Genomic DNA, 12463 nt, shown 5'->3' on the forward strand with positions numbered 1-12463 from the left:
ACTAGCCACTCATGGGCATCTGTAAGCTCGTGTATGCAGAAGACGGTGGATAAAGTGACACAAAAGACGATCTCTCATACAGTCAGTTTATGGCATTGAGCATGCAGAGGCTGGTCATAATACAAAGTAGTTCCTTTTGCATGCAGGAATGCAGCATTTCTATTGTATACAGCTCTGTTCAGTTGTAAAGAGGTGACCAAAACAGTACCTGGAGGAGGTAAATTAGCTCGCTCTCTATTCTGGATGTGTTGTAGCTGGATTACAAAATCAATCACAATGGGTATCATTTTCAAATAACTTTTTCCCCCCTATCTACACAACAACACATTGTAAATGTATCTGCTGCTAGACAGGGTTTAAAAAAAAAAAAAAACAGGTCAAAAATACGGTTTCAGTTTGGCCCAAAGGCCAAAACAAAGGAAATGTATCCATATTATGGGATATTAGTATCATTTTTCCTCTGCAATGAAACTTTGCTCCTGTCGGCAGCAGCGTGTATGTGTATACGTGTTTGAGAGATGCAATATAGTGAAATAAATAAGAGAAACATAAGACGCGCAGCAAAAGCTAGTTTTACTGAATGTCAGCTCAATATTTCAGCCTGTAGAGCTGATGTAACCGTGCACGCTCTGGCATCGCTCCCCACAAGTTTAGGAGTGAAAATCTAATCGGATTAATAAACTTTATGTGATCCCAGTTTTGGTACATGTTTACATTATTCTATCAATACAGATATGTCAGGATGCTGTATTTACTGAACCTGTGACTGAAACATATTGAATGCTTCATGTGAGAGCTGTAGCTGGTATAAAATGAATTGCATCATGCAGAAGTTGGAACGTGACGTGCATGCACTGTCGCTTCTGGTGCTTAATCCGCAAACACGAGGTTCCTTGTGGTTATAAACTTTTAAAGGAGTTGTACTGAAAGTTATTGGAAATGTATTATCTGCCTTTTATGCCACAAGGTTTGGAAATCATGGGTATTGCATATTCTTCAGAATAATTTTGGAATTTCATTTTAAATTTGCACAATATTTGGATGGAAACATTCCTTTATCTACTTCTAATTACTTGCTTAAATGTAGCTGTTGGGGTGTGTGTATGTGTGTGTGTGTATAGTCTCACCTTCAATAGGAGAAGTTTTCAGCCTGCGGCAGATCCCCTGCACGTCTCCGTAGGCGTCTCTGATCTTGTTGACCGCCTCTGCACTCCTGAGCTCCATCAGTTCCCGGAGCTCCATCAGCGTGCAGCCAAAGTCCCCATCATGATTGCCTTCAGCCACAGAGTTCCCAGGTGGGTGGTCTGCAGTGTTGTTAGCCATGTTTTCTGTCTCTGGCTGGCGTTCTGACGCTTTGGGTAGACCGGTCACAAAATGTAAAACTTCACTTAACAGGAATGTTTTTAAAGATTGGCAGCTTTCTGATGAATTTTCACGTTCTGAGGGAAGAGCACTGCTGATGTCTTGCAGGACAATGGAAGAGAATCATTAGAGGAAGGAGCTCTGAAGAGAACGGCTGTCCACGGCAAGCATGTTACCACATCTGTAAATGCAGGTTTGTATTCAGCTTAGAGTATCTGCAACAAAAAAAATTGAGGAAAAAAATGAGACTGTGAAGCAACTCAACAATGCCCTCATTGCCAAAACTGTAAAAGTATGCGAGTGATTTAAAACGAAATGCTGACTCCATCGACCCCCAGAATGAGCAAGACCTGTTTTTTTTTCTTGAATTGACAATAAACTCTATTACGAAATAAAAACCTAGAACGTTTCAACATCATTGAACCTCTTTCACAAAGTTCTGTCACTCAGAATTTTCTTTATAAGGAATAAATAACTTTCCATCCAGGATAGAACAGAAATAGATTGCAGAAAGCCTATGAAAAAAAAGCACTTGCAAATTCAATGGCATTTTCAGTTCTATTTTGCTCTGGTCATACATAAATGATGAATCTCTTTGTAATCCCCAGTTTTGGCATGTGGAAAGAGAAGTCGCTCGCTTCACTGTTTTACTGCCACTCAACCCGGTTCTTTTTGCATGTGTGTGAGCATCTGAGTGAGTGAAGTGAGCCAAAAAAATGAGAAGGAGAACAAGACTGAGAAAGAAGAGTATGAGAGATGGGGGGGGGGGGGGGGGGGGGGGGGGTAGGTAAGTAGGGTTTTTGGTCTTCAATTAAGCTGGCAATATGAGTTCTGCCAGTGGTCGAGATAAGAGCTCTGTGTTCGTGCGAGATAGCGGTCCAGCTCCAGTGGGTCCACTTAAAAAAAAAAAAAAAAAAAAAAAAAAAAAAAAAAAAAAAAACACTGGGGGATGATTAAAAACCAGCTGGGAATTATGGAAGTTCTCATGGGGGAAAAATAAAAAACAGAATTGGTAACAAGGATCTGCTAACAAGGATCTTGCTTTTGAGGAGTTAACATTTTCAGGCCTGTATCAAGCTATTAAAAATTCCTATGCAGGCTCCAGAGTGTTGCAAGAGAAAAGCATTCGCCTTTTAGTCTGGAGATCACACATTCCATTCCCAATGGATGGAATTCCACTTCCATCCGTGGCCGGGAGTGTAAAGAGCAAAACTGGTTGTGCTCTCTGGGTGGGAGGGATTGCCCCTGTCAATCACAGTGACACGAGCCAATCGTGGGCATCTATGAGCTCATGTATGCAGAAGAGGGCAGATAGCACTCTATCTGAAGAGGGAATCAAAAGGTGACCACATTGGGGAGAAAATGTGTATTTAAAATAATAAAAAAAAAAATTCAATTCCTATGGTACCCGTCACAAATTTATATACTTCAAAGTGGCTTTTATAAACACAGTGATGATGTTGCACTTATCCTCATCATGATTAGAATAAGAAAAACAGGACCTTAAATAATCAGTCATGTATTTATACATTTATTGGACATAATAATCATATGTATTCTCTCCTATCCACTTGTATCCTATGATTTTACTTACTTTGTAGGTGACAGTCTGTGTGTGTGTGTGTGTGTGATGTATTGATGGTGGTTTGTCAGATTTAGGAATGTGGGAATTAGACACGTTTAGGGTTGGAATTCAGGTTTCTGTGTACATTTTAGACATTTAGAGTTTTACTGTTGTTTACCTACCAAGGGACTACAGATGTAGCTAGTAGCTAACTCTGGTATTAAGCATAATTTCTCATTTGAGATAATTTTTTTTGTACAAAAACATAATTACTAGTCTAAATAGTGGGGTTATGGTGGAGGTGTGAGTGTGAGTTAAAGCTCAACTCAGAGCTCCATTGCTTTGCTTGTCACATTGTGCTTTTGTAATTATCTTGCTAGTCATCTTATCTCATCTTATACCACCTGACACTTATCCAGTCAGTCATCTTATTAGACATACAGCATAGCTAGTCGACGACATTTCATACAATTGGCCTAGCTACAATAGACTGTAAAAAAACTACATATTACACATTTGAGAAGAATGGTATTCTGCATAGTATATTAAATTTTCCAGCTTTCCGTGACTGACAGAATCTGCACCAGTAGTTTGCTATGTAAAAACATCCTGTTTAATACATTTCCTTACATTGAAGATAAGTATTCTGTATGTGTGCTGTTATAAACACCCAGTTAGCAAAAAGTTTTCCCCACCACTAACGTCTCTAGCACTCCCTTGCATAATTTTGATGTTCTATCATCCAAGATGTTATGGTAAATCACAGCATGTTTTTTCCCATACATGGGTTTTATAGAAAAAAAGAAACAAATACTAAAAACAAAAGGTTATATTTAATACATACCCGGCAAGAGTAATTTATTATTTCGCTGTTTTATCAGCAGGAAACGGGTTTGGGTTAGGATAACAATGAGGACACTGTAACTGTAACATGAGCTGCATACACTAATTTCAACGACTGTGTTATCATATTCTTGTGTTTTTAATTGCTCAAAAGAACAGGCACTCATCCACCAGACAAGAAGTCTGGAAATGTAAGAGGCGGCAGATCATCAGCATATACAGATCATTACTCCTCTCCGTTTGGGAGATTATATAGATCTACACTGTCAATAAGACTAATTTTATTATTAGCATCCCACTGGAGTTTTAAGCATGAGGTCCTAAAAACCACAAAAAAACAGTAAATCTCTTTGAGCACTCATTGTGTGGATGTCTCTGTAGCATGTAAATGATGAACTAACCCTTCCAAAATAGCAGAACGATCCCCTAATACAGTGCAATGTGACATCAATTCCCAATTTTACACAGTAAAAGAATCTCTACCATCCCACCTCAACAGTTGTGAGATAGGACACCACGCGGAAACTTTAGAGGGGGCTGGACATGAAACATAAAGCAACAACTGTTTGGTGTGAGATTTTCCACTCATGTATTTTATGCCTTGAATGTGTGTTGACTGACATAACGCACATCTTCACAGGACACAAACTGTCTTAAAGCATGCTGGAGCAAGTCTTTAACATGGAGAAATTACTTTAACAAGGCAAACGAAGCTTGCGGAGACAAATTACTTAGCATCACTTCCTTGTCAGATCAATCTCAGATACCTAGAGCTTTGCTGTCAGTGTTGTACTGAAAATGGAAAAAGTGGCATCATTGCATCCACTCACAGGCTACTAAACAACTGTATTATGAGTACATTTTTGACAAACCAGCAATGTTCATACACTGAATTTTGGAACAAGACACAAAAAATAAGGGGTATTTCTATTCTCAAAGATCTCATAAGATCTGGTCCCTTTATGGGCTAATGTTATCAGATACTATTTGTAAAATGTTAAAAAGCCTCTAAAATGCATGATATTTTGGTGCTACGTCTTTAACCGATTTAGGACTAATGATAAAATGCCATATAATGGTGCGGTAGCGGAGAAAGACCTGATTCCATAACAATCCAGTATAAATGATGATGAACTACCTACTAAATTGCATTCACTGACCTCTGTGTGACCTTTGACATCAAAACACAGGGAATACACCTCCATCAATGTCTAAAGAAGAAGCCATCATTACAGCTCAATATATCTCCCTGCATATTAAAACAAATGGGTGTGTGTTTGTGTGTTTGTGATGCATGGAGCCAGCCAGAGGACATCAGATTGAGTTTAACCCACACATTAGCCTGATGTAACAGATGTGTGTAAATCGTGGGTAATGGAAATGTCAGATACTGTGAACAAAATAGGATCGTCCATACAAAATGTCACCGGCTGCCAGAGGAAAAGGAAAGAATAAAAAAAATTAGAAAAGAAACAAGCAAAAGAGTGAAAAAAGACCAGCTTCTAGCAGAACTTCCCAGGTGCTTTTGTGTTAGAATAAATAGATGGCCCAGGGTGAGCAAAAGTGCAAACAGCAACTGTTGCATGACTAATCATTTTCGCTAATTGACCAATAATTCAAAAAAGTAGCAGATTAGTCATCTTTTGTTCATAGTTAAAGCAAAAATATGCATCAGGACATTATTATTATTATTATTATTATTATTATTATTATTATTATTATGTCGTTCTATTGTGCAGTGATGAACGCGTCGTACTACACTAATTAAATTCCCAGCTTCAGTGCTTTACTGTTTCACAAAACAGTGCAATAAATGTGCAAAATGTGTATCAGATTACAAAACTTAATGATGCACCTATTCTTAAAATCCATTCTTGTGGACAAGATGGTGGCTCAGCTGGAATTGCAGATTTTGAAACTGAGAGCGCTCAGCGAGGCAAAGAAGCTCCTTACAGCTTAATGATGGATGGAGCTGTGATATCTACAGCAGTGTAGACTGCTGGTTTTTCCACCATGTTCTACTCAGGCCTCAGTAGTAGCACCAAATAACAAATCTTTCACACAGCGTTGGACACAGTGGATTTTATTTAGCTTTAACGGACCACAAATATTAACTGCGAGAGGAATTCCTTCGGAAGCGAACAGGATTGGGATCTCATGCACACCTTTCTATTTCATGCAAACTGATATTAAAGTGTTAACAGACCATCAAAGCAAGACAAAATTAAATAAATAAATAAATAAATTTTCCCACCATAGTCGACTAGTCTGTGCAAACCCCTAATGTATACGTTCACATTTCAATATTAAATTTATGAAAACTACCAAACATCACAGTTTACAATATTATAATGATTTGCATCTTTAACCCAATGATTTACCAAAAAGCCTCCTCAGCAGGCACCATATCCAAAACTTCCTGCCATATCATGTTTTTCCTCACAATTTCTTGTGAGCATCTCATCTGAAATAAAAACACAATTAGCCTTTTTTAAGCATGGCTAGATCTTGTTTAGAAAAGCGTGCAGCTTAACAAAGCTACCAATTTCCCATCATTATATTCAGCTTGAGTCAGACTATTTTGTTTTTATCATCTTTATCAGTAAATCAGGCTGATGAGACAAAGCTGGATTCCAGCATGGATGAATCTCACCATTTAGCATCATGTGACTTCTGTATGAGATTCAGGATTCAATGTCCCATTTTACAAATGGGAAATAAAGGCACCTTTTAGAAACAGTGAATTAAGTATGTTGAGACAAATCATACAGTGCAATTAAGTGGGGGAAGTCATTTGGCCTGGAGGTCTGGAGTGGCATCTCGCTGTGAGTTGATGTCCATACCCCATCTGTGCTATAATATGACACTTTAACAGAAGCAATTATGGTAAGTAATAAAAAAAAAAGGAAGGAAACAAGAGACAAGGATGAGGTGGATTTTGTAAGAAACTACAAAAAGTTGTCGGGACGAGAACAAGCATGGTGTAGAAAACGGTTAGAAAAGCTAGTTTTTAGCTTTAGAAGAGGCACCGTGGAGATTTTCAAAAATGGGTGGCATCAGCTTATGAAACTGGTGTCAGACACTAAAAGACTAAATGTGTAGGTGTTACAGGTCCCTAACCTACAGGACCTAACCTACCACCACAAGCAGCTAGTTTACTAGCAATAAAACCACAATAAAACCCCTGACTCCGTGGGTTAGCAGGGACCTTCTGCATGTAAACAAAAAAATAAAAAATAATAAAAATTAATAATCAGCGAGACCACCTGAGACATCCATGAATACAAGTAAAAAAAAAAAAAAAAAAAAAAAAAAAAAAAAAAAAAAATGTAACGTTACAGGTTTGACTAAGCAAAATGCAACCTCCAACAACAAAGTTAAGCCTAATATGCATATTTCCAGCTTAAAAAAAATGGCGTGCTGATGTGCAATAAACCTCCATGAATATACAGAACGTTTATATGTCTGTTTTCTAATTACACATTTGTTTGATTCGGTGCCTTTAGTTGCCTTCAATGTTCTCAATTAACTATGCATTATTGCTGCATGGGGAACAATTCGTGCTCTTGTCTGTGAACTTTTGGCACCAGTCATGCATTAAAGCAATGCTGGAAAGCCCACACAGAGAGGCAGAGCTGGTGCATTGAGGGCAGATGAGGAGTGGAGGGAGGGAAGTGCCTGAGCTGCCCACGTAAAGTTCTTCATGCATATTCATGCGTCAATCTGAGCTGCTGAGCCTCCGCAAACTGACATCATACTCTGAGCAGCGATTAAAAAGCAACAGCAATGTGCTTGATTCACTGCGCTTGTGTAGACTTGGCCAAGATGTTTTCCTGATCAGAATTTCTTTCAATTTTACTCTTTTCATCTGAATGTGTCTTGCTAAAGTTTATATCATAATCTTAATGAAATCACATTCATTTTCAGAAAGTGGAATGTAAACAAAAACACTGCTTACGATACAAATATGAATATGATCATACTAAAATGCTGTTTCAAGACACACTGTAATCAAACCTGTCCTTTTTTGTTGCACCATCATCAATCACTTAAAGGACAAATCCACCCTCAATGACTTGCATATTATTCTTTATAGCTGATTAATATGATCTTAAATGGCATCCAATATTCATTTTGTAAAGAAATTATATGCTGACTTTTATAGTTTGAACTTCTTTCACCAATGTTAGTCTTTTTTCAATTTGCTTAATGGTTTCCTCCATTACCCACAATGCCTTTCGACTGCCTGCTGATAGGATGCAGTAGGATATAGCCCTTGCTTCAGCTCTACCTAAAGAGAGCGATGCAGTGGCGCTTTAGTACTTTTTCTGTCCAGCTCTTTGACTTCCTCGTCTGTACACTCTGCTCAAACAGATCTGCTTTCAAAGCTTCAACTTTTAGGCTAAAACTGCAGTCAACAGCTTGTCGATCGCTAACTAGCCAAGCGCAGCGCTATGGATGAACTGCGTTCTGGAACTTTGACTCCAACGAATACTGTCTCCACTTCATCTATGATGGATTTCTGCTCAACAATGTTGAATATCACTGCAAAAAGTTGTTTTTTGTTGTGTTGTTGAATTTTTTTCTCCTGTTAAACATCACTGTAACTGTGCTATCGATGTCCCCATGTGACTTCATCGCAGAACACAACCACTAACTTCTGACAGGAAGAACAATACATACAGCATACATGCTGATAAAATACAGCACCAACCAACAAATTAGCACCAGACTTGCTAAGCACATCAATATAAACTATTCCAATATAAATATATTTCATATGTCAGGGTGTTTCGGGGTGGAGGTGACAAAATTCCTATTTTTAGTCATCTTCCATCAAAACATAATGACATTTGCTTGCTTCTAGATATCCCATTTTTGACTACATCACCATACACACATGGGCAGGGAAAAAGTAATATTAACCAATAATAATTATATCAATCATCAATATCAAAAATATCACAAATCCGCCCACATCCAGCTGTCATGAAGTGAAAATGCTTCACATATAAATACATCACGTTATGGAGGAAATACGTGCTGCCATTTTCTGCTTACGCAACTATAAATACAAAAATCTAAGAATCCATCTATCTATCTATTCTTACATAAAAGATAAGAATATTTAATATACAAAGTCATCTTATTTCTTTGTCTCATATATATGAAAGCATCTGTGACAAGATTGTGTGCTGAACGTCATGGTATACAGTAGTGCTGTGTGTCACTGTAGCTAATATGAATACAACTCAGGAAGACTGTGCAAAGCTTATAAATAAAAGCTCTACAAAGCGAGCAGTACTAGAGCATCCATTTTGCAGTCTGCTCTATAATCGTGTATTCCGCTATAATCCAACAGTGACGGCGTGGTATTAAGAAGGCAGCGGTGCATTCTGGGTACTTTCTGTTACTCTGATAAATTAGTAACACAAGGAGGGTCAAGCATCCTTGTCGCTCTCTGCAGTGACAGAGGTATGCAGATGCGTGCTCCATTTTGGGACAACGTGCATTACTTGGGTAACTCTGAGCTTGATGTGTAATGACTGAATTGGGAATAAGAGAAACAGACTGAAAGAGATAGGGGGGTGTTTCTAGAGGACTGGGAATCTTTAGGCTCCGTATGATTCAATGGGATTTCGATTCTGCGTGCCATAATGAGATTATAAAAAGCTTCGCAGTAAAAGAAGTCTTTGGCCACAAGTTATCGATGCGTATCGACATAAGGCGACGTGCTCACCGGCTGTTGATTTAGCAATGGCTGCTGATTTGCAACCAAACACCGCAGACGAGTTCTGGCAGTGTCAGAAAGTTCTGATTCCAGTCTCAGTGCTATGAAGCTTGTCTAAAAGCCATCAACAGGAGGACAGCATAAAATAACAAAATGCATGAAACAGCTACAGATACGATAGCTCCAACTTGCTGACAGACAGAAAAAAAACATACCTCCAGCTCACTTTGAGGAAGGTTAGTTTATGCGAGCCTGTTTTCTGCCTGAGCCCGGATCACGCTGATGGATGACATAAGCAGAAACTTTCTTTAATTACAGTTCGATCTCATAGCTTGTTGTAGAATTCGGCCAAGATTTTACAGCGATCACCTTGTACAGTGTGACAAGTAGTCTTAAAAGACAGCTGAACTCGCGCAGTCTTACTTTCTTATGCTCTGTCTGAATTAAGTGGATGTTTTACCACTTGCTCGAGGGTTCCCTGTTGTGCAAGGAACAGCAGCAACAACTGTTTTTCTTCCATCTCCAGGTGGAAACATGTGCTGTGATTTCAGATGTGTGCCGTGTTCCTGAAATTAGTTCATCTTTGAGATGAATGTGAGAGCTTGCACACGGCATGGCCAGTTTTTTTGCCCTTTTAAACCATGAAAAGCTGCGAATGTCGCACAGTCGCTTTCAAACTGGAGTTCTGAGTTTGTCCATCTTCAAATCTGCTAGCTAGCATAGCTAGTTTGTAATGTACACATAGCACACTTGCTAGGCTATGTCTTTACATTGCACCACCCAACTGGTCTTGATTGATGGCCAAAATATATTTTTAGTATCTAGTTATGCCTTGCTTCATATTGTATCTGAACTGCTTTATTGCTTGGGGGAAAAAATGATTATGGAAATCTGTGCATCAATATAGATTCAAGCAGCATTTATCAATTATTATCAATTTTTTCTCATCCCTAGTTCCAATCATGAAGATAGACTGAGGTAGAGAAATATATCTACTACCGGTGTTATTGGCATTCTGTAGCTTATATGTCTGTCATACATATTTGTTAAGTTGAGCTTAATTCAGATAGAACAAGTATATAATACTGTACAGCAAACAGTCATGCCAATAATGAGGCATGAACTGAATGAGACAGAATGAAGTGTGGGGGCAGAATGAGGGACGGGGGAGTGAAAAATAAGAGAATGAGCGAGAGGGAGCCACTGCTCTCAGATTAAAGAGCATGAGCTGGAGCTCGTAGGCAGTAGATGTAAATCATCGGCCCATGCATTTCCTCTGCAGTCCTGCACTGGCAATGCCAAGGTGGGTCTTAAGGCTCTGGATCCACCTCCACATCGCTGCACAAAAGAAAGGCCTTACTGCTCCCTCTCCCTTCCTCCACCTCGCTCCACCTCCCTCCCTTCCTTATTTACTCTCCGTCTTTCTCTCTTTCCTTTTACAAGATGACTCATCCGTCTACATCGGCAACTTTAAATGTTTCAGGCTAAAACGGCACCGCTAAAAAGGGGAAAGTGTCTAAATACCCAGCGACGCTAAGCAGGTGGTGCAAAAAAAAAAAAGTCCAGAGTGTTTAAATGTCCTAAATCAAGCTTGTTTTTCTGCCTCACACTTCATTTCAAACACGAGTTGGCCGTCTCGCCAGGCTGCAAGATAGTCCATGATGTGTTTTCTATTCCCCCCCCCCCACCCCCCCCCCACCCCCCCCCACCCCCCCCCCCACACACACACACACACACACACACACACAGAGGAAAACACAAAGTGCACTAGGTCATCAGACGAGAATCAAATGGACTGATGCACTTCTAATAATTGATGCCGGCGCTCAACATCTATTGAATTGGCCCTGAAAGGCCTCTATCAAACGTGGTTCAGGCCAGGTGCGTGTATGGACGTGTGGTAAAATCCAGAGAGATGGAGCGCTTGAGTATTAACTCGGTGCTTAGGCAACACAGATGCGCAACAGACCGTCAAGAATTCCCTGTGGCAAACAGAGGAAAAACAAACCCCGCCGTCTTGCTAACAACTAGTGATTAGTACCTCTTTTTTTACATATAGGAAAACCACAACGTTCCGTAATGTGTTGGACAGTTTTTTTTTTCTATTGCTGTTTATTTTTTCTGAGCTTCTGAGGTTTTGGTATCAGTGAATCGCAGCCCATCCCTGATGTCTAGCATTCACCAGTCATCTGAGCCACGGACAAGGGAACAGAAAACCAAGAGAGCGAGCAAATCGGAGGGCAAACACGCACAAAACAAAAGTGGGAGTGATGACGGAGAGAAAAGAGGGTTTAGATCAAAGCAGAGGACAGGATGCTTGATGTTTTTGCAGCAGGGTGGCAGCCATGATGAGAAGACACACTGTGTAAGAGAGACAGAGAGAAGGGGGAAAAAAGACTGGAGAGGAAAGACTGAGGGAGCGAACAAGGGATGTGAAGAAAGATGGGAAACAGGCAGATGTGTATATAACCATGTGTGTACGTAACTTGGCCCGTAGTGGAATACGCAATGTGTGTGCGACCGTGTGTGTGTGTGTGTGTGTGTGTGTGCGCGGCGGCCTGCACCCTGCCTCCCTCTGACTGCAGCCACACCTGCCTTGCATACTAAAGCGGCAGAATGCAGAGCCCGCAGCTCGGCTGCTCTCCCTGCACCAACCCCACCTACACACACACCCATGCTTGCCATGAAAAGGAGGAACTCCCTGAGACATTGAGTGATTGTGTAATACCTCTATAATGAGTCACAGCACATTGAGCCAGGTGTTTGTACGCAGGGCTCGCTTCTCGTTTGCACTAGGCTGCACAACATTGACAGAACTGGAGCTTTCCCATGCTTCCATTATTAGATTATTCTAACCTCACAGTGACGGTCCAGACCAAAGCACAACTCCTGTGAAACTAAAATTAATTTCATTTCGAAAAACAGCTGCATCCTGAGCAGACATGACAGTTTACACGGAGGAT

General features: G+C 40.0%; 1 protein-coding gene across 5 annotated transcripts in view; it reads right to left on the reverse strand.

The window, feature by feature from the left end:
* The window catches only part of atp2b4 (ATPase plasma membrane Ca2+ transporting 4), a 115401-nt gene that overhangs the window by 70574 nt on the left and 32364 nt on the right, over positions 1-12463 (reverse strand). For all 5 annotated transcript variants that reach the window (XM_053227074.1, XM_026935659.3, XM_034314465.2 and 2 more), the window contains exon 2: positions 1128-1577. In XM_053227074.1, the coding sequence (XP_053083049.1) occupies positions 1128-1323 (196 nt within the window). In that variant the 5' untranslated portion in view covers positions 1324-1577. The remainder of the gene's footprint in view (positions 1-1127; positions 1578-12463) is intronic.

Source organism: Pangasianodon hypophthalmus, chromosome 20, assembly GCF_027358585.1.
Source record: "Pangasianodon hypophthalmus isolate fPanHyp1 chromosome 20, fPanHyp1.pri, whole genome shotgun sequence".
NCBI lineage: Eukaryota > Metazoa > Chordata > Actinopteri > Siluriformes > Pangasiidae > Pangasianodon > Pangasianodon hypophthalmus.